Source organism: Suncus etruscus, chromosome 19, assembly GCF_024139225.1.
Source record: "Suncus etruscus isolate mSunEtr1 chromosome 19, mSunEtr1.pri.cur, whole genome shotgun sequence".
In the NCBI taxonomy this organism is placed as follows: Eukaryota; Metazoa; Chordata; class Mammalia; order Eulipotyphla; family Soricidae; genus Suncus; species Suncus etruscus.
In genome coordinates, this window is record NC_064866.1 from 11,318,929 (window position 1) to 11,343,956 (window position 25,028).

The 25,028-nt window shown below is 40.9% G+C and overlaps 1 protein-coding gene and 1 non-coding gene across 2 annotated transcripts; both read left to right on the forward strand.

The window, feature by feature from the left end:
* The first annotated feature begins 11,005 nt into the window (after positions 1–11,005).
* SLC16A1 (solute carrier family 16 member 1) lies at positions 11,006–22,374 on the forward strand. Its single transcript, XM_049765740.1, has 4 exons — positions 11,006–11,262; positions 14,933–15,076; positions 17,599–18,459; positions 22,102–22,374. The coding sequence occupies exons 1-4, from the start codon at positions 11,046–11,048 to the stop codon at positions 22,368–22,370; spliced, it is 1,491 nt and encodes a 496-aa protein (XP_049621697.1). The 5' UTR covers positions 11,006–11,045; the 3' UTR covers positions 22,371–22,374.
* Positions 22,375–24,711: 2,337 nt separating this feature from the next.
* On the forward strand, positions 24,712–24,818 carry LOC125997634 (U6 spliceosomal RNA). The gene has a single exon (XR_007491674.1). It is a non-coding gene; the product is annotated as a U6 spliceosomal RNA (small nuclear RNA).
* The last annotated feature ends 210 nt before the right edge of the window (positions 24,819–25,028 follow it).

Genomic DNA, 25,028 nt, shown 5'->3' on the forward strand with positions numbered 1-25,028 from the left:
TTCTAGCCCAGCATAGGTTGGGCAGGTTAGAGAGTGTTAGATTAGCAGCTTTAGCAGCAGTAGTTTTGTTAAACAAGCCATTCCATATTAATTCGAAACATAAAAAGTGATGTACAGTAGTAGCAATATTAAGATAGTGACATTTTACTTTAGATACTTTAAGTTCACGAAGTGGTCATTGTCATATGAGGAAAGACCGGTGACTTTGTTTCCAAAAGTTCCTGGAGCGAGTGTAGAAAATATTATGGAATTTATATTTCCAAGGGCTTTTGTAACTCTCTTTTAGAATGAGGACATGGTGAAGTGATGGAGCACATTTTTGGTCGTCCAGAATAATTTGCTCTGCAATTCTTGACAGAAGAAAAGTGGAAAAGTCAAACTTCAGAAAGGTTACTGCTTCCCTTTATCCAAGGTGAATTGAAGTCTTATCTCTTGATCAGTTGTGTTTTAAATCACTATTCAGACAACTACTGGGGAGCCATTATAAAAGCTGAGAAGAATAAAGTTAAAAAGTTAAAAAAATAGGGGCCGGGAAGGTGGCGCTAAAGGTAAGGTGTCTCCCTTGCAAGCGCTAGCCAAGGATCAGGACTGCGGTTAGATCCCCCGGCGTCCCATATGGTCCCCCCAAGCCAGGGGCGATTTCTGAGCACATAGCCAGGAGTAACCCCTGAGCGTCAAACGGGTGTGGCCCCAAAAACAAAACAAAACAAAACAAAAAGTTAAAAAAATAAAAAGAATAAATTAAAAAAAATAAAAGCTGAGAAGGGGGAAAGATAACATAGCCAGTAGGACATTTATTTAACCTGTATGTGGCCAACATAGATTAAAATCCTGGTATCCCATATGTTTCCCCCAAACCCCACCAAGAATATTTCCTGAGTGCAGAGCCAGGAATAACTCCTGAACACTGCTGGGTGTGGCCCCCAGCCCCCAAAAAAATAATAGCTAAGGACTGAAGAAAGTGGAGAAGGGGTTATGGCTTTTGCCTTGTGATCCTCATCACCACTATGGTCTCCTGAACACCAGGAGTAAACTCCACCTCCAACAATAAAGTAATGGATGAGAGCTAGAGAGTTCATTGGACTGAGCGCATGCTTTACATGTTCATAGGACTCACCCTCAAGAACTGAGCTGAGTGTGGTCCCAAAATAAAATAAAAGATATCTGTGCTAATGGGAAGACTACATAAGGATTAAAGTTTTTTTTATTTGTCTTTGAAGCATACCTATCAATATGAAGGAATCCTCCCAGTTCTGTGCTCCCAGATATGCACAGGGGACATGCAGTGCTTGAACATGGGTCTCTGGCATGTGATGTTGTCCCTTTCAGGTATTGTCTCAGCCCCAGGGATTAAAATCTTTTTTTTTTTTTTTTTTTTTTTTTTGGTTTTTGGGTCACAGGGGTTACTCCTGGCTGTCTGCTCAGAAATAGCTCCTGGCAGGCACTGGGGACCATATGGGACACTGGGATTCGAACCAACCACCTTTGGTCCTGGATCGGCTGCTTGCAAGGCAAATGCTGCTGTGCTATCTCTCCGGGCTAAAATCTTAAACTTTAAATCTGTTAAGTCCCTGGATTTGAGTGCTCACTCTATTTTTTTTGGGGGGGGGGGTTGGTTTGGTTTGGTTTGGGGCTATACCCAGCCATATTCAAAGGTCATTCCTGGCTTTGCACTCAAGAATTACCCCTTGCAGAAAGATATCGACCATGGTTCGATCCCCCGGCATCCCATATGGTCCCCCCTATTTCTGAGCCCTTAGCCAGGAGTAACCCCTGAGCATCAAACGGGTGTGAATTATACTCCTTGCAGTGCTAGGAGTCATGTATGGAATGCCAAGGATAGAACTCACTTTGGCTGCATGCAAGGCAAGTGTTCTACCTATTGTTATATAGCTCTGGCCCCAAAGAATTTACTTTTCTTTCTTGGCGGGGGGGGGGGGGGGGAACCTCCATACCAGCCATGCTCAGATTACTCCTTGATCTCTTGCTCTGCACTCAGGAATTACTCCTGGTGGTGCTAAGGGGACTATAAGGTTTGCTGGGAATCTAACCCAGGTCAACCACATGCAAGGCAGATGCTCTTCCCCTTGTACTATCACTCTGGCTAAAGTATTCACTCTTCTCAGTGGATCTTCTAATCTAATAGTTTGTGAGGAGAGTTTTCCTCTCTTTTTTTTTTTTGTTTCTGGTCATGCCCGGCCCGCGCTCAGGGGTTATTCCTGGCTCTATGCTCAGAAATCGCTCCTGGCAGGCTCGGAACCAGATAGGATGCTGGGATTCGAACCACCGTCCTTCTGCATGCAGGGCAAGCGCCCTACCTCCATGCTATCTCCCCGGCCCCTTACTCATAATTTTTGTTGTTTTGTTTGGTGGCCACTCCTGGCTCATTCATTGCTCAGCGGCAATTATCAGTGGTCCTCAGGGGACTTTTCAGTGCCAAAGACTGAACCAGGTCTCCTACATGGAAAGCCTGTGCTCAAGCCCTTTGAGCTATTTTAGCCTCTGCAAAAAAAATTTTTTTTTGGTTTTTGGGTCAACCCCGGCAGTGCTCAGTGTTTACTCCTGGCTCTATGCTCAGAAATCGCCCCTGGCAGGCAGAGAGGACCATATGGGATGCTGGGATTCGATCCACCGTCCTTCTGCATGAAAGGCAAATACCTTACCTCCATGCTATCTCTCCGGCCCCCAAAAAAACTTTTTATATATATATATATATATATATATATATATATATATATATATATATATATATATATATATATATATATATATATTGGCTTTTGGGCCATACCCAGTGACACTCAGGGGTTACTCCTGGCTATGCGCTCAGAAGTCACTCCTGGCTTGGGGGCCATATGGGACGCCGGGGATCGAACCGTGGTCTGTCCTAGCCTAGCGCTGGCAAGGCAGACACTTTACCTCTAGCGCCACCACGCCGGCCCTTATTTTGATAATTTTTTTTTGAAAAAAAAAAAAACATTTTAATGAATAATTTTTTTAAACTTGATTGATTGGTTTTTGGGCCACACCCAGCGATGCTCAGGGTTGACTCCTGGCTGCCGAGTAACTCAGAAACTGCCCGACAGGCTGGGGGAGCATACGCCTGCAAGGCAAATGCCCTACCACTGTGTTGTCTCTCCAGCCCCATAATGAATAATTTCTTTTTTTTTTTTTTTTTTTGGTTTTTGGGTCACACACAGCACTGCTCAGGGGTTATTCAGCTCCATGCTCAGAAATTGCTCCTGGCAGGCACGGGGGACCATATGGGACGCTGGGATTCGAACTGATGACCTCCTGCATGAAAGGCAAATGCCTTACCTCCATGCTATCTCTCCGGCCCCATGAATAATTCCTTAATGAGCTTTATATTTCTAACCATTCGGTCATTTTAAAACAAAATGTTTGGATTATGCTTATTACATATATTTGTTATTATGTACCATCATATTTTTTAATTTCTTTTACTTGTTTCCTTCTGAATCATGCTTTTTAAGGGTCTAGATGTAAATTTAACATGAAGGAATATGATATTATTAACTTGATGAGGCAAGTCTATGTGACTAAAAATTATAACTGCTTTGAGTAACTGGGGCAAATCATAGCTGGCAGCTAAGATCAAAGTTTAATCACGTCCAGCACGTAGTAGCTGTTCTAGTCAGAGCCTGATGTGTTAAATAGTTCAGCGGTCTGTGTGGGTGTCTGTGTGTGTGTAAACATTCTGAAATGAATTAATCTTTTTAGTGGTTCTTTGATTGAAATTTTCAAGTACTTTCCTCTTTTTTTTTTTTTTTTCAGAAATAGAGCAAAGGAAAAATCTTTAAAGCCAGGAGCAGTTAGTTGTTGGCAAATTTTGAATTCAGACTTTTTCTTGAGTAGAAACAGTTTTTTTAAAATATCTATTCTGGTAGATGATTTAGGAAGTGTTAACTTGAATTTTTTAACCCCATCTAAATAAGTTATTTGAATGCAAAGATCTTTAGTCTTTAAGCTGTTATTTCGTTTCATTTTGTTTTCTTGGTTTTCAGCTCTGCTCTCAGGAATCACTCTTAGTGGGCTGATGTGGGGAGGGGGGGAACCATATGGGATGCCAGGGTTTGAACCCAGGTTGACCACATGCAAGCAAGTGCCCAAAACTATTGTTTTTTAAGGAATTATTCTCAGCTCTTTAAAAAAGATCTAGATGTGCCGTTAATTAAAAATCATCTCTATTGTGTTCTTCAGTATGCCTTATCAAAAAGTTCTTACCCCCTCACTACAAAATACTATTTTTTTCTTTAATCCTATTTGTTACTGTGGTTCCTGTCCATGGTAAGAATAAAGAAAATGAATAAAACATTTTCTTAACTAGATGTCTCTTTTATTTATTTTGATTTTGGGGTGAGAGAGAGGAGAGAGAAGAGTGAGAGAGAGAGAGAGAAGGGGGAGGGGAAGGGGGAGAGGAGAGAGAGAGAGAGAAGAGAGAGAGAGAGAGAGAGAGAGAGAGAGAGAGAATCTGGGACATTACAGAAATCTAAAGGAAGGCTTAAGTCAGAAATATTGGAGGAAAAAATATTGGAAGTCAGGACCTTATTTCAGATATACAGCATACTCAACTATTATCTACAATGGATTTAGATTAAGTGAGCTGCAGTTATCGCAGGGATATGTATCAGCATTTTAACTCATGACTAAGCTTGCAAGGCAGGTGCTTCCAAATCCCTGTCCAATTGTTCTTTTCTCTGCTTTGTATTTTTAAACTATTTCTCGCAAGAATAGGAGCATAACCCCTAAAGACACACTACTTAGTACTTACCCACTGATCATTGCTGATATATGCTGGTTTTTTGCCAGTCCATGATGAATATAAACATTGAGAGCAAGCACTCAGAAAATTTTATATTTCTCCCAATTTTATGTTCCCAGAAAATCTCTATACAATAATATCAATATGTAATTAATAAAGAAATGAGTATAGGTATGACTATATGTATATGAAATAAATGAAATAACATAAAATTTTGCATTATTGGGGCCGGGCGGTGGCGCTAAAGGTAAGGTGCCTGCCTTGCCTGCGCTAGCCTTGGACGGACCGCGGTTCGATCCCCCGGTGTCCCATATGGTCCCCCAAGCCAGGAGCAACTTCTGAGCACATAGCCAGGAGTAACCCCTGAGCGTTACCAGGTGTGGCCCAAAAAAAAACCAAAAAAAAAAAAATTTTTGCATTATTTATTGTTTTTTGGACCACACCAGTGATGCTCAGGGGTTACTCCTGGCTATGCACTCAGAAATCACTCCTGGCTTGGGGGACCACATGAGGGGGGCTGGGGGATCAAACCATGGTCTCTCCTGGATCAGCCTCATGCAAGGCAAACGCCCTACTGCTGTGCCACTGCTCTGGCCCCAAAATTTTGCATAATTTAATTTTTAATAGCATGCTACATGTTAGGGGATTATGTGCAACATTTTTTCTAGTCTACTGTGTTGCAGAGGCTTTAAAGGTTATAAAAGGAAACTACATTTCCCAGATTCTTTTTTTGGAAAGTTAAGAAATTAATATATGGGACAGAGGGGCTGGAGAGATAGCATAGAGGTAGGGCATTTGCCTTGCAGGCAGAAGGGAGGTGGTTTGAATCCCGGCCTCCCATATGGGCCCCTGAGCCTGCCAGGAGCGATTTCTGCGTGTAGAGTCAGGAATAACCCCTGAGCGCTGCTGGGTGTTACCCAAACCTCCCCACCACTCCCCCCCGAAAAAAGATATGGGCCAGAGAGATAGTACAGTGGTAGGGCATTTACACGCAGTCCATTCAGGACAGACGGTGGTTCGAATCCCAGCATCCTATATGGTCCCCTGTACCTGCCAGGAGCAATTTCTGAGCGCAGAGCCAGGAGTAAAACTCCTGAGCAACTTACTGCCGTGTGTGACAAAAAACAAACAAACAAAAAATATCAAGATATATTGCAGAACTGGTTTGAATTTTTTGTTTTGTTTTTGAGTCACACCTGGAGGCGCTCAGGAGTTACTCCTGGCTCTGCGCTTAGAAGTCGCTCCTGGCAGGCTCAGGGTACCATATGGGATGCCAGGATTTGAGCCACCTCTGTTTGAATCAGCTTTATGCAAGGCAAACGCCCTACTACTGTGCTATCTCATCAGCCCCTAATGTGAAATTTATAAGAGAATAGGAATTCTATCTAGACTAGCTTGAGATTTTGAGGAAAAGAGCACTTTGGGGGGATCTATTTTGATAATTTGTCACAAGAGGCACACACAGGTGTCTCAGGGTATAAAAGTAGAAGTTAAAAAAGCCAGTGATTTCCTGATTTTGATGATTAGCTAATTTTTGGTAGCTTTGTGGCTTCCTAATTGTGAAAGTAGTGTGATGATTGTGGAGCCAGACACTTTCTGGTTACACAGAAAGCTGTTCTTGGTGGCTTGAGTACTGCCAGGGAAAATTTCATGGGTCCAAGGAAACAAAAGTTGGAGTCCTAAACCCATTAAGGAGAGCTCTTGGGGGACAGAACAACAGAACAGCAATAGTGTGTTTGTCTTGCGCGCAGCTCACCCAAGTTTGATTGTTCCCCGAACCTGCCAGGAGTAATTTCCAAGCTCAGAGCCATGAGTAACTGAGTGCCTCAAATGAACTGCAATATACTTTGATCTGACCACAAGAAATTTTTTCGAGCCCAGAAAATCTGGAAGAATCTAGGAGAGTTTAAAAACAACAACAAAACAAACAAAAATCATAGAAATCATACAATTATATAGGAGGTAAGGCAATTGTGTTGCCTGCAGCAACCCCAGTATTCCATTCCCAGCTTCCTATATGTGCTTGGGGGGGGGGGGGGGGCAGCACTGCCAGGAGTAATTGCACTGGATGTTACTCAAAAAGTAAAATCCCAGGGCCGGGTAGGTGGCGCTGGAGGTAAGGTGTCTGCCTTGCAAGCGCTAGCCAAGGAAGGACCGCGGTTCGATCCCCCGGCGTCCCATATGGTCCCCCCAAGCCAGGGGCGATTTCTGAGCACATAGCCAGGAGTAACCACTGAGCATCAAATGGGTGTGGCCCAAAAAACCAAAAAAAAAAAAAAAAAAGAACTATAAAAAGTAAAATCCCACCCCCACCATAGGACTGGGGAAGAATTGAGCACAAACTTAACTTTAGTTAGTTTTTATGTTTTTGTTTGTTTGGGGGCCACACCCAGTGGTGTTCAGGAACTAGCTCTTGTTCTGCCCTCAGGAATTATTATTCCTGCTGTGCTTGGGGGATCATGTGGGATGCTGGGGTCAAACTTGGCTCTACCATTTGTAAGGCAGCACCTTATCCAATGTAACTATCTAAGTCTAACCACTTTAGTTACAGTTTTTCTGGAGTATTTTCTACCGACTTTGTTTCTTCCTCTTTCTTTTATTTTTTTTTCCTGCCACTCAGCCAAGTGAGAATTAATTGTCTACCATCTCCTTTTGCTTCTGTATTATATTTCCGTATGCCATCAGGTTTGATTTTGTTAGGCTTTGCTTTTGTCTGTTTCATCATGGTATGCTTTGCATATTATACATCTGTGTTAATTTAAAATGTACTTTTTGGCCTGGGGGGACACTTGTCTGCATTTTTCTAGAAGTAAGAGAATGTTAAAGTGGGTGAGATATACACAATGAAATATTATGCAGCCGTTAGGAGAGATGAAGACGTGAAATTTTCCTATACGTGGATGTACATGGAACCTATCATGCTGAGTTAAATAAGTCAGAGGGAGAGAGATAGACACAGAAAGTCTCACTCATCTATGGGCTTTTTTTTTTTTTTAAGTAAAGACATTGTAATAACCCCAGAGACAATAAAAGTTAAGGGCCGGAAGGACTGGCTCATAATATGCAGCTCACCACAAAGAGTGGTGAATGCTGGTAGGGAAATAACTACAATAACAACTAGTATGACAATGTTAATTCATGAGAGAAGTAGAATGCCTGTATGGAATACAGGCAGGGAAGGTGAAGGAGGGAGATGGGGGCATTGGTGGTGGGAATGTTGCACTGTTGAAGGGAGGTGTTCTGTTTATTACAGAAACCCAACTTACAATCATGCTTGTAATGTGCTTAAATATTTTATTTAAAAAAATATACTTTTGGGGCTGGAGAGATAGCACAGCAGTAAGGCATTTGCCTTGCATGCGGAAGGTCTCTGGTTCAAATCCTGACATCCCATATGGTCCCCCGAGCCTGCCGGGGGTGATTTCTGACCATAGAGCCAGGAATAAACTCTGAGCATTGTCGGGTATGACCCAAAAACCAAAATAAATAAATGTACTTTTGGGGCCAGAACAACAGTACAGTGGGTAAAACACATTCCTTGCATGTGGCTGACCTGAGTTTAATCCTTTGTACCCCATATGGTCCTCCGAGCCTGCCAGATGGGTCCTGATTGCAAAACCAGGAGTAAGTCTTGCATATCACTAGATGTAATTTAAAAAAAAAAGGAAAAAATTTAAGTTAAATAAAATGTACAATTTGATGAGTATCTTCTGCCATTGTCATAACAATAAGAATATGTTTAGGTGGGGAAATGGCTCAAAAGCTTAGTGTATGCTTTGCTTGAAGGACAATCGAGTTTATTTCCTAGCACTACCTGACTCCAGCTTAGCCCCAGAAGTGAACCTTAACATCAGAGAGATCCACAGGAAAAATACTAATGAAACAAGAGTAGGGCACCCCCTGAAGTTCTCTCATGATCCTTTATAATTACCTTCTTCTTTTCCAACTCCTAGTATTACATATTAATTTATAAAGCAATGCTGTAGAAGAAAATGTATTTTAGCTTGGAGACCTGTGATTCTCTCTCAATACTCAACTCAGTGATATTGGATGCTAAAGTACTCATGTTCAAAAAGGGTCCCAGTGCATGCCGAGCATGCACCCTTAGCCACTGATCTACTTGATCATGTTTTGCACATGTCTATAGCTTAATTGTATTGCCAAGTACTAATCCATTTTATGACATGCTTACTTACTTGCTGATGGACATTTATGTTCCAGTTTCAGGCAATCATTAATAAACCCAATAGAGACTTTTTTTTTTTTGCTTTTTTTTTGTTTTTTTGGGGGGGGCCACACCCGTTTGACGCTCAGGGGTTACTCCTGGCTATGCGCTCAGAAATCGCCCCTGGCTTGGGGGGACCATATGGGACGCTGGGGGATCGAACCGTGGTCCATCCTACGCTAACGCTTGCAAGGCAGACACCTTACCTCTAGCGCCACCTCACTGGCCCTTTGTCTTTGTTTTGTTTTTTTTCCCAATAGAGACTTTTCATATAAATATTTGTGAAGATAAATTTTTGTTTTTGGCAATATCTCGGGTTTAATCACTAATTTATGTATTGGGTTTATTTTCTCTTTTTTGAATTGACTGATCTTTCTAACTTGAGAAGTGGAGCATAAAATGCTTGTTTTCTTTTTTTTTTTTTTTTGGTTTTTCGGGCCACACTCGTTTGATGTGATGCTTAGGGGTTACTCCTGGTTAAGTGCTCAGAAATTGCCCCTGGCTTGGGGGGACCATATGGGACGCTGGGGGATCGAACCTTGGTCCTTCCTTGGCTAGTGCTTGCAAGGCAGACACCTTACCTCTAGCGCCACCTCGCTGGCCCTGCTTGTTTTCTTTGAAAATTAGGGATGAATTATTTTGGGGGTGGTTATGCTTGTCAGTTTCAGGGATTGAATCAGAAGTGATTGAATTCCTGGTGCAAGGAAAGCACCATACCCTGTATTACCTCTCCACACTCTTGAGATGTATTTTTTGTTCTTGAAAATTTGAATTTTAGCAAGAGACCCATTGTCCTGAATTAAGATGTTGCTAGGAAACTGAGGATACACACATCTTATCTTGGGAGAGTGGTTGGGATTCCTCAAGTCTTTAATCCTGGCTCTTGGAGTACTGTAAGTAGGGCCAGGAATCAAGCCAAGGATGGCTTACCTCACAAAAGCATCTTGACACTGTTACTCAGGCCCAGATTGCTTGCTTTTTTTTTTTTTTTTTTTTTTTTTTTTTTTTTGGTTTTTGGGCCACACCCGGCAGTGCTCAGGGGTTACTCCTAGCTGTCTGCTCAGAAATAGCTCCTGGCAGGCACGGGGGACCATATGGGACACCGGGATTCGAACCAACCACCTTTGGTCCTGGATCGGCTGCTTGCAAGGCAACCGCCGCTGTGCTATCTCTCCGGGCCCATAGATTGCTTGCTTTTTAAACCCATGTTCTCCCTTGAACATATACCTCCCAATGGGCCGGAGAGATAGTACAGCGGAAGGGCGTTTGCCTTGCATGCAGCCATTCCAGGACAGACGGTTCAAATCCCGGTATCCTATATGTTCCCCCGAGCCTGCCAGGAGTGATTCTCAGTGCAGGGCCAGGAATAACCCCTGAGTGCTGATGGACGTGACCCCTCCCCCCAAATAAAGAACATGCATCTCCCTTGCTTATCTCTTTTTTCCCTTTGGGTTACACCTGGCTGCGCTCAGAAATCGCTCCTAGCAGGCATGGGGGGGGGGAGGGGCATATGTCCTGGATTAGCAAATGCCTTACCGCTGTATCTCTGGCCCTCTTGCTTATCTCTGTTTCTTTGCTATTTCCATTCTGAAGAAGCCTGTGTTCTTTCTCTTGTTTTTGTTTTTGGGGCCATACCCAGCTGTGCACTGGAATAACTCCTAGCTCTGCACTCAGGAATCACTTCTAGTGGAATCAGAGGACTTATGGGATGCCAAGGATTGAACCTGGGTCGACCACTAGCAAGCAAATACCCTGCCTATCAAACTATCTTTCTGGACCTCCCTGTGTTCTCTCTTAAATACATTTCCTCTCCTCTCCTTTCACATCTTTCTAAGTAAAGTCAATGAAAACTATCTCACTTCACCAAAAAGACTTTTTTTTCTTTGCTAATGTCCTCAGATGTCTAGTGACTTAAACAGTTTTGTTAAGAGCATGGTGTAAAGGATGAGAGTGATTTATTGTTGACATACTATTTTAATTTTTTATCTTCCAGATATTTGAATTTGAACTATATTTTGGAATTTATCTACACTAAAAATGCCACCAGCAGTTGGTGGTCCAGTTGGATATACCCCCCCAGATGGAGGCTGGGGATGGGCAGTGGTAGTTGGAGCTTTCATTTCTATCGGCTTCTCTTACGCGTTTGCCAAATCTATTACTGTGTTCTTCAAAGAAATTGAAGGTATATTCAATGCCAGCACCAGTGAAGTATCATGGATATCTTCCATCATGTTGGCTGTCATGTATGGAGGAGGTAAGTAAGCATTTAGAGCTGGTGAGCTCATTTTCATTAAGCAGTCAGACTCTGGATTAGGTAACTAACTTCTTTTATTTTATTTTATTTATTTTTGGTTTTTGGGTTACACCCGGCAGTGCTCAGGGGTTACTCCTGGCTCTATGCTCAGAAATCGCCCCTGGCAGGCTCGGGGGACCATATGGGATGCCAGGATTCGAACCTCCGATCTTCTGCACGCAAGGCAAATGCCTTACCTCCATGCTATCTCTCTGGTCCCAATTTTATAATGTCTCATTGGAGCCAGAGTGTACAGGGGTTAAGGCACTTGCCTTGCCATTGGCTGGCCCCTGATGTGGTCCCCTAAGCACTGCCAGTTATGAACCATAAAACTATTTAAGTGGGGGAAAGGAGATGGTCTTAATTCAGTACGGTATTGCAAAATATTAATTTCTTGAAGCTTTATGTTTAGTGTTTTTCCTTTCCATTAGCATTGACAACTTTTGCTATTCTGAAGTGTCCAAACCAATGTACTCTTTCTCTGACCATTTATTTTTTAATACAGAATGCCTCTGGTCTTCTGAAATAAATGAAAAATTGTGAGGAATCTTGATTTGAAACTCTATGGCATTGAGCTATTAAAAACTTAGAAAATATACAACTAGTTTTTCTTGTTACTTTTCATTAGATTTGACATAAGCATAAATAAATGATGCAGTAACATTATTGCAAATAAAACTTAAAACATTGAAGAATTAAAATAAGCTAGGTGTTGTGAGTGATGAAGAGTATTGATTCGGATTTTTGCCTTTGCAAGGTTGTTACTCTAATGAGAGAATAACATAAACACATGAAACGGGATAAGTATTTGATATAATTAGCATGTCATAGAAGAGAAACCTGCTTGCTTTACAGAGAGATGAACTGGATAACAGAACAAGATTGGGAAGACATTTTTTTCCTATGTATACATTTTGTGCCTTTCAAATTGTAAACATTTCCAATTTTGTCTATTATTTGTGCCTTTTAACTTGTAAACATTGCCAGATTTGTTTATTGAGTGCTTTTTAGAAGAACATAAATGCTAAATTATAGTATTTTTGAAGTCATTTTTAAAAAATCATAAAACTGAACATTTTCTGACTTCAGAGTGATTTTAGCGGTATCTGCCGAGTTTCTAATCAAGTTTTGACAATGATGTTTTGAAAAAAGTAGCATAAATGTTATCACGTGGTACTCCAGATGCTGCTTTGTATCACTAAGCTGATTACAAATTAGAGCTTGCCAGCCACTTGCATTTTACATCTAAAGTAAATGATGTCAGTTGTGCTGATCGCACATGACACTTCTCTTTGGGAAAACAGTTCCTCCTTTGTCCTCACATTTCTCTGAATCTGTGCTATAATAGAACACTAAACTGTAACCCATCTCTATTTTTAATGATAGCTAATTGGGGTCATCCTTCTTAAAATAACTCTGAAAGACAAACTGCCTCTCATAAGCTTTGTGAAAGATTTTGACTAAATTAATTGTTTTGATTAACCCCTAAGTGTTATGTCCCCTAAGAGTGTCATTACCTTTACAACTGTCATAAGCCTTTAATTTATGCACTTGGGCCACTCTTTGAACACTAATGTTTCGAGCTCTAAAGAGTTACCTTAAGTTTTTCTTTCTCTCTTTTTTTTCATTTTCTCTCGGGTGGGGGTTGGGACAAGAAGAAGCTTATTTCACAGTATAAACTAATAATCAATCCTGTTTAGATTTACCTCACAAAATGTATGTCAGATATACTTTGAGAAATTTAGAGAAGGGTACCACTTGTGAGCACATGTGTGTGTGTGTGTACAAGGTGAGGATCTCTTTGTGACATTCTGCCATTTTTTTAATCCTTGGAGATTCACCTCAAACTTGGAAATTCAAAATTGTAAGCACTGTTAGCTTTCATGTTTAACAGTCTTGCTGTACAGATAGTGGTGATAGCATCACCTGCTATGTCTACCAAGTTTACTAAGATAAAGATCAACATTATCACTTTCTGTATAAAAGTATTAATAAAATCTTAACATTTTAGAAAAGAGAGATCAGTGAGATAGCACAGTGGTAGCCGATCCAGGACAGACGGTGGTTTGAATCCCAGCATCCCATATGGTCCCCTGAGACTGCCAGGGGCAATTTCTGAACAAAGAGCCAGGAGTAACCCCTGAATGCTGCCAAAATGCAAAATAAAAAATAAAATAAGAAAAAAGACCCACATTAATATTTATTTATTAGCATCTTTTATTTTCTGTTACATACCTATGAAATTTTTTTTTCTTTTTGTGGTTTTTGGGTCACACCCGGCAGTGCTCAGGGGTTATTTCTGGCTCCAGGCTCACAAATTGCTCCTGGCAGGCACAGGGGACCATATGGGGCGCCGGGATTCGAACCGATGACCTCCTGCATGAAAGGCAAACGCCTTACCTCCATGCTATCTCTCTGGCCCCTGAAATTATTTTTTTTTTTTTTTTTTTTTTTTTTTGGTTTTTGGGCCACACCCGTTTGATGCTCAGGGGTTACTCCTGGCTATGTGCTCAGAAATCGCCCCTGGCTTGGGGGGACCATATGGGACGCCGGGGATCGAACCGCGGTCTGTTCCTTGGTAGCGCTTACAAGGCAGACACCTTATCTCTAGCGCCACCTTCCCGGCCCCTGAAATTATTTTTTTAAATAGCTTTATTTAAGCACCATGGTTATATAAACGTGTTTGTAGTTAGGTAGTAGTATTAAAAAGTGCAACACCCCCCCCCCTTCACCAGTGCAACCTTTCTTTTTTTTTTTTTTTTTTTTGTTTTGTTTTGTTTTGTTTTGGTTTTGGTTTTTGGGCCACACCCGGCAGTGCTCAGGGGTTGCTCCTGGCTGTCTGCTCAGAAATAGCTCCTGGCAGGCACGGGGGACCATATGGGACACCGGGATTCGAACCAACCACCTTTGGTCTTGGATCGGCTGCTTGCAAGGCAAACGCCGCTGTGCTATCTCTCCGGGCCCACCAGTGCAACCTTTCTGCCACCAATGTCCCCCATCACCCTTCTTCCCCACCCTTATGAGACAGGCATTCTATTTCTCTCACTCACTACCATTGTCATGATAATTGTTTGTTTGGAGTCCACACCCAGCAGTGCTCAGGTGTTACTTCTGGCTCTACACTCAGAAATCCCTCCTGGTAGGCTTGGGGACCATATGGGATGCCAGAAATCAAACCTATCATGGGTCGGCTGTATGCAAGGCAAACACCCTACCGCTGTGCTATAGCTCTGATCCTGTCATGATAGTTGTTGGTATAGTTATTTCTCTAACTGAACAGTTGCATAGCCACTCATCTGTTGTTGGGCACATGAGTTGTTTCCAGATTCTGGCTATTGTAAACAGTGCTGCAATGAACATAGGTGTGTAGAGGGCATTTTTGTGTTCCTACGGTATATATTGGAAAACAACATGGAGATTCTCAAAAAAAACCAAAAAAAAACAAAAAACCCTGAAAATGGAGCTCCCATATAATCCTGAAGTAACTTTAGAGATAATATTAAATGATCGTAGAAAGCAATGTTCTTTGTTACATATTTTTATTTTAGGCAGCTGATGTCATTAGTCCTTGTGTTAATGGAAGGAATAGGCTCATTTACCCTGTACTACTACGATTTTCATTATATCCTAGGTCCTATCAGCAGTATCCTGGTGAATAAATACGGCAGTCGCCCAGTCATGATGGCTGGTGGCTGCTTGTCGGGCTGTGGCTTGATCGCAGCATCTTTCTGTAACACTGTACAGGAGCTTTACTTGTGTGTCGGAGTCATTGGAGGTGAGTTGCTGTAGATTTACTGTTATTTTTGAGAGCTGTAATTACATAAAGTGAAGAGTAGTAGTAGTAGTAGTTGAGAGCAATTAAGAAATTGCTTTCGGGGGGCCGGCGCTAGAGGTAAGGTGTCTGCCTTGCAAGCGCTAGCCAAGGAAGGACCGCGGTTCTATTCCCTGGCGTCCCATATGGTCCCCCTAAGCCAGGGGCGATTTCTGAGCGCTTAGCCAGGAGTAACCCCTGAGCATCAAACGCGTGTGGCCCAAAAAAAAAAAAAAGAAAAAGAAATTGCTTTCGGACTGTAAATATTCTTTTTTTTTTTTTTGAATGAATTGGCAAGTGATTATATTCTTGCCCTAGTCTGTGGTGATAGATAAGATGTATTTGGCAACTTGTTGCAAGATGGTAATTGGGAGTTATTCTTTAACTTTAGCTCACCCTCCTAGGAACGAGGGCTGGGCAGTATCTATCAGAGCAGGAGAAAGTTAAATGTAAACAGGAATTGTCAGGTAGAAAATATCCAGAGATAACTTTGAGGCATATATGTATGACCTGCTTGATGTTCCCTTTCTGCTGTGAACTGTTGATGTCTATCACAAAGATTATTGTCACTTCTTGGTTGTTTTTGAGCCATACTCAGCAGTGCTTAGCAATTACTCAGAGAGCATTCCTGGTGAGTGGACCATATGGGGTACCAAGAATTGAACCCAGGTTAGCCAACAAGGCAAACATCCTATCTGCTTTATTCTCTCCAGCCTTGTAACTTCATAACTTGAAGATCTATCACTGTGAATTCTAACACTGATGTATTCCAAACATTTTTGTATTAACATATATATATAACATATAAACTTCTAGAACAAAAAGGGATGCAATGACATATGTTTTATAACTAGTTTTTCATTAACAGTGTATATATATATATATATATATATATATAAATATATATATATATATATAAAATAGAGTCCAGAAAGACAACGTGGAGGTAGGGCATTTATTTGCCTTGCATGCAGAAGGTTCGAATCTCGGCATCCCATATGGTCCCCTGAGCCTGCCAGGAGTGATTTCTGAGTGTAGAGCCAGGAGGAACCCCTTAGTGCTGCTGGGTGTGACTCCCCCAACAAAAAAGAAAAGAAAAAGAACAGCATATATATGTGTGTGTATATATATAATATATATTGTAATAAACACTTGTAGTTGAAATCTGATGTTTTAAAATCCTATTCCATTGAATAAGTCAAAATCCTTGTTTTTTTCCTTTTTTAAAAAGTATTAGCAAATAAAAAAAAAAATAAAATAAAAAAAAGTATTAGCAAATAATGCATTAATAATATATTGTAAATAGGATTTTTTTACAATAACTTATTAAAGTGGAACCACCTCTTTTCCCTTATGTGTAAACTAAGTTGCCCTGCAGAAAAATGGCTTTCATTTTTACTTCCACCACAATACACAATATAGAATAAAATTTGTATGGGTAATCAAGGGCTTCTTCTGGCTCAGAAATCACTCTCAGAGATGCTCGATGCAGGGTTACTTCTGCATTTTCAGTATTGTGAATAATGCTCTGAACATGTATGAAGAAATACCAATTTTTACTTTATTGAATTTTATTTTTTATAAGTTTTGTGTCTTGGCTTTGTGTCCAGGGGCCATGCCTGGCAGTGCTCAGTGTTCATATGTGGTACCTGGGTTTGTTTGAACCAAGGTCACTTTCATAGCCACATACTAGGCAAGCGCCTTAACCTTTATATTTTGTAACCCTCAAAAATGTTTTAACGTAGAAGAGAAAACTCAACAGAATGGTAAACATGCTTTCCATGTAAGAGTCCTGAATTAAATCCTTGACATCTAATTGTCCCCCAGGCATGAACCAGAAGTAACTCACTTAGCACTTCTGTGTGTGATCCAAAAACTACAGTGGATAAGGCACTTGTTTTGCTTTGCACACAGCCGACCTGGGTTCATTTTCTGACCATATAGAGTCCCCTGAGCAAAGCCAGCTGTGACCCAAAACACAAACGCACACATTTATTGAATGCTTATGACATGCAGACACCATTCTAATAAACATCACAAAATTACTCACAATAGTGCTTTTTGTGCTTGTTACAAATACAGGAAGTAGTAACCAAAGGGCCAATATCTCTAACATTGGGATTGGAGAGATAATATAGTGGGTAAGGTATTTCCTTTGCACATAGCTGACCTGAGTTCAATCCCTGGCATCTGCCAGGAGTAAATCTGGAATGCAGAGCTAGGGGTTGGGTGAGCACTATTGGGTGTGGACTAAAAACAAACAAAAAGTCTACATTATTATCCAACTAGTAATAAACATTTGAACCTAGTTTTAAAGTTTTAGAATTTGTACTTTAAACACTCCAGAATATGTACTCCTATGATAGGGTCCTTTTTTGTGTGTGCCTGTGCATGTCTAATTTTAATTGTTAAGTTCATTCCAAATACATTTCTGATTATTTCTTGTGATTTATAACACTCTCCCTTACCCCATCACCCCCCATCAGGTCTTGGGCTTGCCTTCAACTTGAATCCAGCTCTGACCATGATTGGCAAGTATTTCTACAAGAAGAGACCACTGGCAAATGGACTGGCCATGGCAGGCAGCCCAGTATTTCTCTCTACTCTCGCACCCCTCAATCAGGTTTTTTTTGGTATTTTTGGCTGGAGAGGAAGCTTCCTGATTCTTGGGGGCTTATTGTTAAACTGCTGTGTAGCTGGATCTCTCATGCGTCCAATCGGGCCTAAGCCAGTAGGGAAAGAGGGATCCAAAGAACCTCTTCAGGAGGCTGGAAAATCTGAGGCAAGAAAAGGGACAAGTGATGCAAACACAGATCTTATTGGAGGAAACCCCAAAGCAGAGAAACAATCATTCTTTCAAACCATTAATAAATTCCTGGACTTTTCCCTGTTCAAGCACAGAGGATTTTTGCTATACCTCTCTGGAAATGTGCTCATGTTCTTTGGACTATTTACTCCTCTAGTCTTTCTCAGTAATTATGGGAAGAGCAAGCATTTCTCCAGTGAGAAGGCTGCCTTCCTTCTTTCCATCCTGGCTTTTGTTGACATGGTAGCCAGACCTTCTATGGGACTAGTCGCCAACACAAAGTGGATAAGACCTCGAGTCCAATATTTCTTTGCTGCTTCTATTGTTGCAAACGGAGTGTGTCATCTGCTAGCACCTTTATGCTCAACATATGTTGGGTTTTGTATCTACGCTGGATTCTTTGGATTTGCATTTGGATGGCTCAGCTCGGTACTATTTGAAACACTGATGGACCTCGTGGGACCTCAGAGATTCTCCAGCGCCGTGGGATTGGTGACGATTGTGGAATGCTGCCCCGTGCTCCTGGGGCCACCGATGTTAGGTATAGTTTGTCTCTCTACTTCCTTGGTTGTGTAAACAGTTGGGAAGGTGACAGCAGTGAGTGGCTTGAGCAAGCCTTTCTCATTTCTATTTCCTCAGTGATGGCATTATTGCTCAAATACTTTATAGAATTGAATTCAAGAGAGTCATGAAGCTAAAGAGGAGTCCAAAACAGTTAATAAGTATTATATGCTTTCCATCTTTAAAACTATAAGTGGGGCCAGAGTGATAGTACAGCAGGTAAGACATTTGTCTTTCGTGCAGTTGGTTTGATTCTGGTTTGATCCCAGAATCCCATATCATTTCCTGAGCACTGCCAGGTATAATTTCTGAGTTGCAGAGCCACGAGTAACTCCTGAGCATCACTGAATGTGACCCAAAAAATAATAATATACTGTTAATGATTTCAATTTGGGGCCACACCTGGCAATGCTTGGGCCTACTCTGAGGGATTGGCCAGGCCTCATGTATACACTGCATTGCTCACCCTGTTGAACTCTCACACTGGCCCCCTACTATTGGTTATTTCATCTTATTTTTGTTTGGAGCCATAATCGTCAGTGCTGGGATGTGAGCCTACTCCTAGCCCACCCACCAGTGCTCAAGTTTTTCTCTAAGAATACTCAACAGACCATGCCAGGGATAGAAGCCAGGACACTGGCATGCAAAGCATATGCTCCAACATTTAAGGTATTTCTCTATCCTGGCAGTTATGTTTTAATTATAAAATTTGTCTCAACTTTAAAGTAATAATAGCTACCTGGGAAGGGCTCACAGGATACCAGGGACTGTCATAATGATTTGATATATCCTGCCATCTGACAAATCTATAAGAATAGTATTTCACATTCTTTTTTGTTTTGGGGGTTTTTTTTTTTGGGGGGGGGGCACACCCGGCAGTGCTCAGGGGTTACTCCTGGGTGTCTGCTCAGAAATAGCTCCTGGCAGGCACGGGGGATCATATGGGACACCGGGATTCGAACCAACCACCTTTGGTCCTGGATCAGCTGCTTGCAAGGCAAACGCCGCTGTTCTATCTCTCCGGACCCCCACATTCTTTATTGTACTGTCATTTTATAAATGAAAAAAAGACAGAAAACCAAAAATACTTGCCCAAGATCAAACAGTTTATGACATAATATTTGATGGTTTATTCTCTAATTTAAATCATTTTAATTATTAATACAAAATTAGTAATTTACACTTCATCTGAGTATGACTTTTTGACATTAGGCTTTGTAAAATAGGAGGAAAATGAGATTTACTTCTTTTGTGATTTTTGAGTTTTATGTTTGTGTTTGCTTTTTGGGCCACTTTCAGTGATGCTCAGGAACTCTACTGCATTGCTCGGGAGACCAGATGGGATTCCAGGGGTGATGCTAAGTGCCCTACCTACTGCACTATTTTCCTGGCCCTAAGATTTACTTCTTTTAAAAATGTCCATAACAATCTTCTCTACAATCAGTGAATTTGAGTTCTGCCAGTTCTTCAGCTTTTCTATCTCTGATCTGTCTATTTCTCCTCTCCAATTAATTACTCCCATCTTCTCTTTGGCTGCTCTTCATGGTCACCTTTGCATTGTTTTACCCCAAACCCCTTCAACTAGTCTTCAGTCTCTTTCTTAGAACTCTAGTTTTGTTTTCCTCATTCTTGGGGTGAAAAGAAATATCCCCAGTACTGCCTTTAAATTCTTTGGAGGGTTGAGCCCACCTCCCTTCTTCTCCTGCCTTGTACCGCTTGGCTGTCCTCTTACTTTGCTTCAGCAATGTGGCCCTTCTTAACACCCTCTGCTTCCCACATCTGCTTTTGTCTTGCTGCTCTCTGCCTGGATTTCTTTTTTCTTCTGACAAGCTCCTAACATCTGTAATCATTCATTTAATTTAAACTTTTTTTTTTTTTTTTTTTTTTGGTTTTTGGGTTACACCCGGCAGTGCTCAGGGGTCACTCCTGGCTGTCTGCTCAGAAATAGCTCCTGGCAGGCACGGGGGACCATATGGGACACCGGGATTCGAACCAACCATCTTTGGTCCTGGATTGGCTGCTTGCAAGGCAAACACCTCTGTGCTATCTCTCCGGGCCCTAATTTAAACTTTTTAAGAGAAGTTTCTCTGACCCTGCTTTCAGAGAGTCCTTGTAACACCTGACACTGTTTCTGTGCACATCTATCTGATTGACATCTACTCCACTGAACTGTGGTATCTCCACTGCTCAGCCTTACCCTCAGGGCCCAGCCCTCCTGGTGTCTGTTTGTAGATAATTAAATATTGCTAAGTGAATGATTCACAGAGTTTAAAAGTATTTGTATGGGATCAAAGAGATGGTATAGCAGGTTATCCACTTGCCTTGAGTGCAACCAACCCAGGTTCAATCCCACCAACTCATATCATATGTCAATGAGTTCCAGAAGTGATACCTGAATGCAGAGGCAGGGTTTTGTCTCTGAAAAGAAAAATTGTGGACTTTCTTGGTTTGGTTTGATTTAGTTGGATTTGGTGTGGTGGTCACCTAATTGGGCCCAGACTTACTCCAGACTGCTTTGGAACCACTCCAGGGAAGGAGTAGAGGGGACCTGAATGCAGGAAAGAACTTTTCCTGTAATATCTCTCCAGCCCTTTCAAATATTTTAAAATACCAAGTTAAATTAAGTTTTTACTGTAGGACCCTAAAAGCCATTTGATGTTCTAGTTTATATAATTAATAATTTATAGAGAATATTTTCTCAAGTTGACATTGGAATTATTGGTACATGCTTATAGCACAATGCAGGTTTTTCAGAGTAAGTCTTCCTGGGCTTAAGCCCGATTCTTTCTCACATGCTTGCTTTGACATATCCTGCACCAGTGTTTTTCTTTCTAGACAGTGATAATATATCTCTCAGAGCCAGAGAAATAGTACAGTGGGTAAGGCCCTTGTCTTGCACGCAGCTGACAGGGAAGGGATTCTATCCTTGACAATCCATATGATCTCCCAAACCAGTACCGGGGTGTCCCTGAGCACAGAGCAAGGAATGAACTGTTAGCACAGCCAGCTGTGGCCCACACTACACTTCCCACTCCCTAGAAAATAATCTTTTTTAGAACCAGAAAACTGATTTTAAATTTTCAGCTTAGTTAAGCGTGCCTTTGGAAGCATGCTAAGTGTTCCTTGGGACAAGCTGAGCCCACATTACAACAGCTAGGACACTTATCTTATGTGCAGCCACCTCCAGCATTCCATATGGCCACCTGAGTTTTGCCAAAAGTGGCCCCCAAATAAAACAAACAATAAAGTTTTTTGGGAAAAGTTTATGTTAGAAACTAAATCGTTTGCTTGGAAGACTGAAAATAGCTCTCTTTAGGCAAGATTCACCAAACCTCTTTTGAGTTACTTTTTCCACTGTGTGTTGAGAAAATTAAAGTCATCTCTGGGGCTTTCCCTATTCAAATTTGCCAGAATATGTAGCCATCCTCAATCAAGTACGATGGCATAAGACAAAGATAGTATTATATGTAATGCTTCCTTTTTAAATTATGGTCATTTGTGGTTTCTTGGAGAATTGGCTTTTTATTGTCTTTTTTTTTTTAAGTGTGCCTTTAAGTCTCATTTGGGAAAGGGTATGACATATGGAGACATTTTACCCACATAAAATTTTTAATACCTTTAGGTCGTCTAAATGACATATACGGAGACTACAAATATACCTACTGGGTATGTGGCGTAATTCTAATCATCGCAGGCCTCTACCTCTTTGTTGGCATGGGAATCAACTACCGACTTACAGCGAAAGAACAGAAAGCAGAGAAGACGAAAGAAGAAAATAAAGAGGAGGAGACCAGTATAGATGTTGTGGAGAAGCCCAAAGTTACCAATTCAACAGAATCTCCAGAGCAGACAGGCACAAAAGGCAGCCCTCAGGAGGGCAGTCGAGTTTGAACCTGGGGGTTACGGAGGGATAAATGCAACAGTTCACCCAAGGTATCTGAAGTCTTCTACTGGCCTGTAATCTACCAGTGGTGCTCAATGTAAAATGTGGACATCCGTGTGGAAATCATACCAGGTCTTTGTTGATGGAGGTTTTGTTTCAACTCCTTACCAATCGCCTGAATTTAAAATACCGTATCCTTTGGAGAGGGAGTCAATGGCAAAGTATGAGGGAAAAATATTTTTTTCTTTTCCCTTTTTTTTTTTTTTGTTTATGTTCACCTTAGCTTTCAGCTGTGTCATGAATGATATGTGCCTTAAGTTTTAGTCTTTAGAACTCTTTAGGGAGCCTTAACTTTTTAAATCATTCTGCTAAACTCATCTATTTTAAATGTTGCATTAAAAGGAAAAATAACTTATTTGAGGCAAATCTAAAATGTATCTTGCTTCGTTGTCATTTGTAATATATTGCCAGACACTGTTGGAAGACTGTGACTAGAAATACTGATTAGATATTGGGGGCTATTGAAATTTTGACTGAAATATTTTCCCAGCATCAATAATTGCTTGGCACCTGTGCCTGTTAGTAATATATTTAGGAAATTTAAGTCGTAAAACTTTGGAAATTCCTTGGCTATCCTAGACACATGGCTCTGTTCAATCTCTTTTCTTGGGATACTTATTATAGTCCAAAATGCTAAGAAGAGCTAATTTCATTAGATGACCATCTTTGCTCCCCTTTTCAAATAAATAGAGGATTGCTGAGCATTGCTCTTTGGAAATCACTTAAGTATTTTTTTTTTACTTAGAGATTTATATTAAAATACACCAAACTAAAATTATGAGTCTCCTTATTAAATATAACCTAAGTAAATGGAGACAGATTTCAAACAGTGACTGGATTTAGCTTAGGTTTTTCCAAAACCTCAAACTGAGTTTTTTTTTTTCTTTTCCTGAATATTTCCCCTTTGATTCAAAGTCATTTCTATTTATATCTGCTTCTAGTTTAGAACTCTTGAGTGGAATACTCACAGTTTTAGTGAGGCTTTTTTCCTCAGTTTGCTGATTAAAGAGGGCCAGAGAGCTTTTTGCTCGGATAAATCAATAAGGATAAGACAAGACCGGGAGGAAATTTTAAGTGTGCTTAGTTTCACTAAATAACTCCTTTTTCATTTTCTGAGAAAGCCTTAAATAAAATTGTTTTGCTTAGAATTTATTGGGCACATCTCACTCTTAGGGAAGAACTAATAATTGTGACCCCATTCACTTATCTGAAAAGCAAAGATATGAGTTCGTTGTAACAATGGGAGGGGGGGACAGACCAGAATAAAAACTGTAAATATTTTTTAACCTAATATCTTTTAAATTGCGGCAGGATAATAGGCATTCAATGAACAATATTCAATGCATTTTAAAATATCATTGTAATTGACAGAAAGAAAGTATAGTTACAAAACCTTGTGTAAGGAGCTGGCTTTTCCAAATAAACTTTTTTTTAAAGAAATGTTTCTTAAGGTGTTTATTTTCTTTGGTGAGAAGGGAGGGCATACCCCGAAATGCTTTGCTCAAGAGTCATGGGGCCGGAGAGATAGCATGGAGGTAAGACGTTTGCCTTTCATGCAGGAGGTCATCGGTTCGAATCCCGGCGTCCCATATTGTCCTCCAAGCCTGCTAGGAGCGATTTCTGAGCATAGAGCCAGGAGTAACCCCTGAGCAATGCTGGGTGTGACCCAAAAAAACTAAAAAAAAAAAAAAAAAAAAAAAAAATTTAAAAAAGAGTCTTGCCAGGAGGCACTCAGGAAACCTTAAGCAGTTCTGGGGATTAAACCAGTATTAACTGTATGCAAAGTAGGTGCCTAACTTGTACTATCTCTCTGGCCCAGTGATGGTTTTCTTGAGAATATTAACTGTTGATTTTCATTATCAAGATTAAATTTGACTAGTGTGCTTTACAATTTATGTATATGTCTTAGTATTCTTTCCCCATTCCTCCTTTCTAAAACAAGCAGAAAATAGAATTTTGAAGCCATCTCTCTGAAAGCATCAATAAAATCTTTCTTTGGTGCCTGAGTATTATGGCAGATGGAGGAGAGGGGATTTTAGAGGAGATACAGGGTGTATTCAAGGTTCTTTGACCTAGACGAGGAGCGAGGAGGAAGGGATTTTGAGAAAGGGCCTTCTATATTTACTGATAGTCCTTGCTTCATTCTCCATGGGGTATGATTGGCAGGGCCAGTTTGATCTCGTTACCATCACTTGGGTGCGGGGATCAAACTGAAGTTGGCCACATGCAAACTAAGCACCTTACTTGCTACACTTTTATCGCCAACCCCTAAAATTAAAATCATCTTAGGTGCTCGCTTCGGCAGCACATATACTAAAATTGGAACGATACAGAGAAGATTAGCATGGCCCCTGCGCAAGGATGACACGCAAATTCGTGAAGCGTTCCATATTTAAAAAAAAAAAAAATCATCTTAGCTAAACAAATTAATTTCTACAAAAAAAGTACAATGGTTGGGCTATCAAAGCAGCAATACAATGGTTTTGGCATTTGCATTACACAAAGCTGACCCAGGTTCATCTCTGACAGTTTAGAGGGCCCTCTGAGCACTGCTGGGCATGATCCCTGTAGGCAGAGCCAGGAGTAAGCTCTAAGCACAGCCAGGT

Excerpts from the sequence above, each read along its gene's own strand:
- SLC16A1 (XM_049765740.1), top strand. The coding sequence starts at position 11,046 with ATGCCACCAGCAGTTGGTGGTCCAGTTGGATATACCCCCCCAGATGGA. Across the intron at positions 15,077-17,598 it reads GTGTGTCGGAGTCATTGGAG|GTCTTGGGCTTGCCTTCAAC; the intron begins GTGAGTTGCTGT and ends ACCCCCCATCAG. Across the intron at positions 18,460-22,101 it reads CCTGGGGCCACCGATGTTAG|GTCGTCTAAATGACATATAC; the intron begins GTATAGTTTGTC and ends TAATACCTTTAG.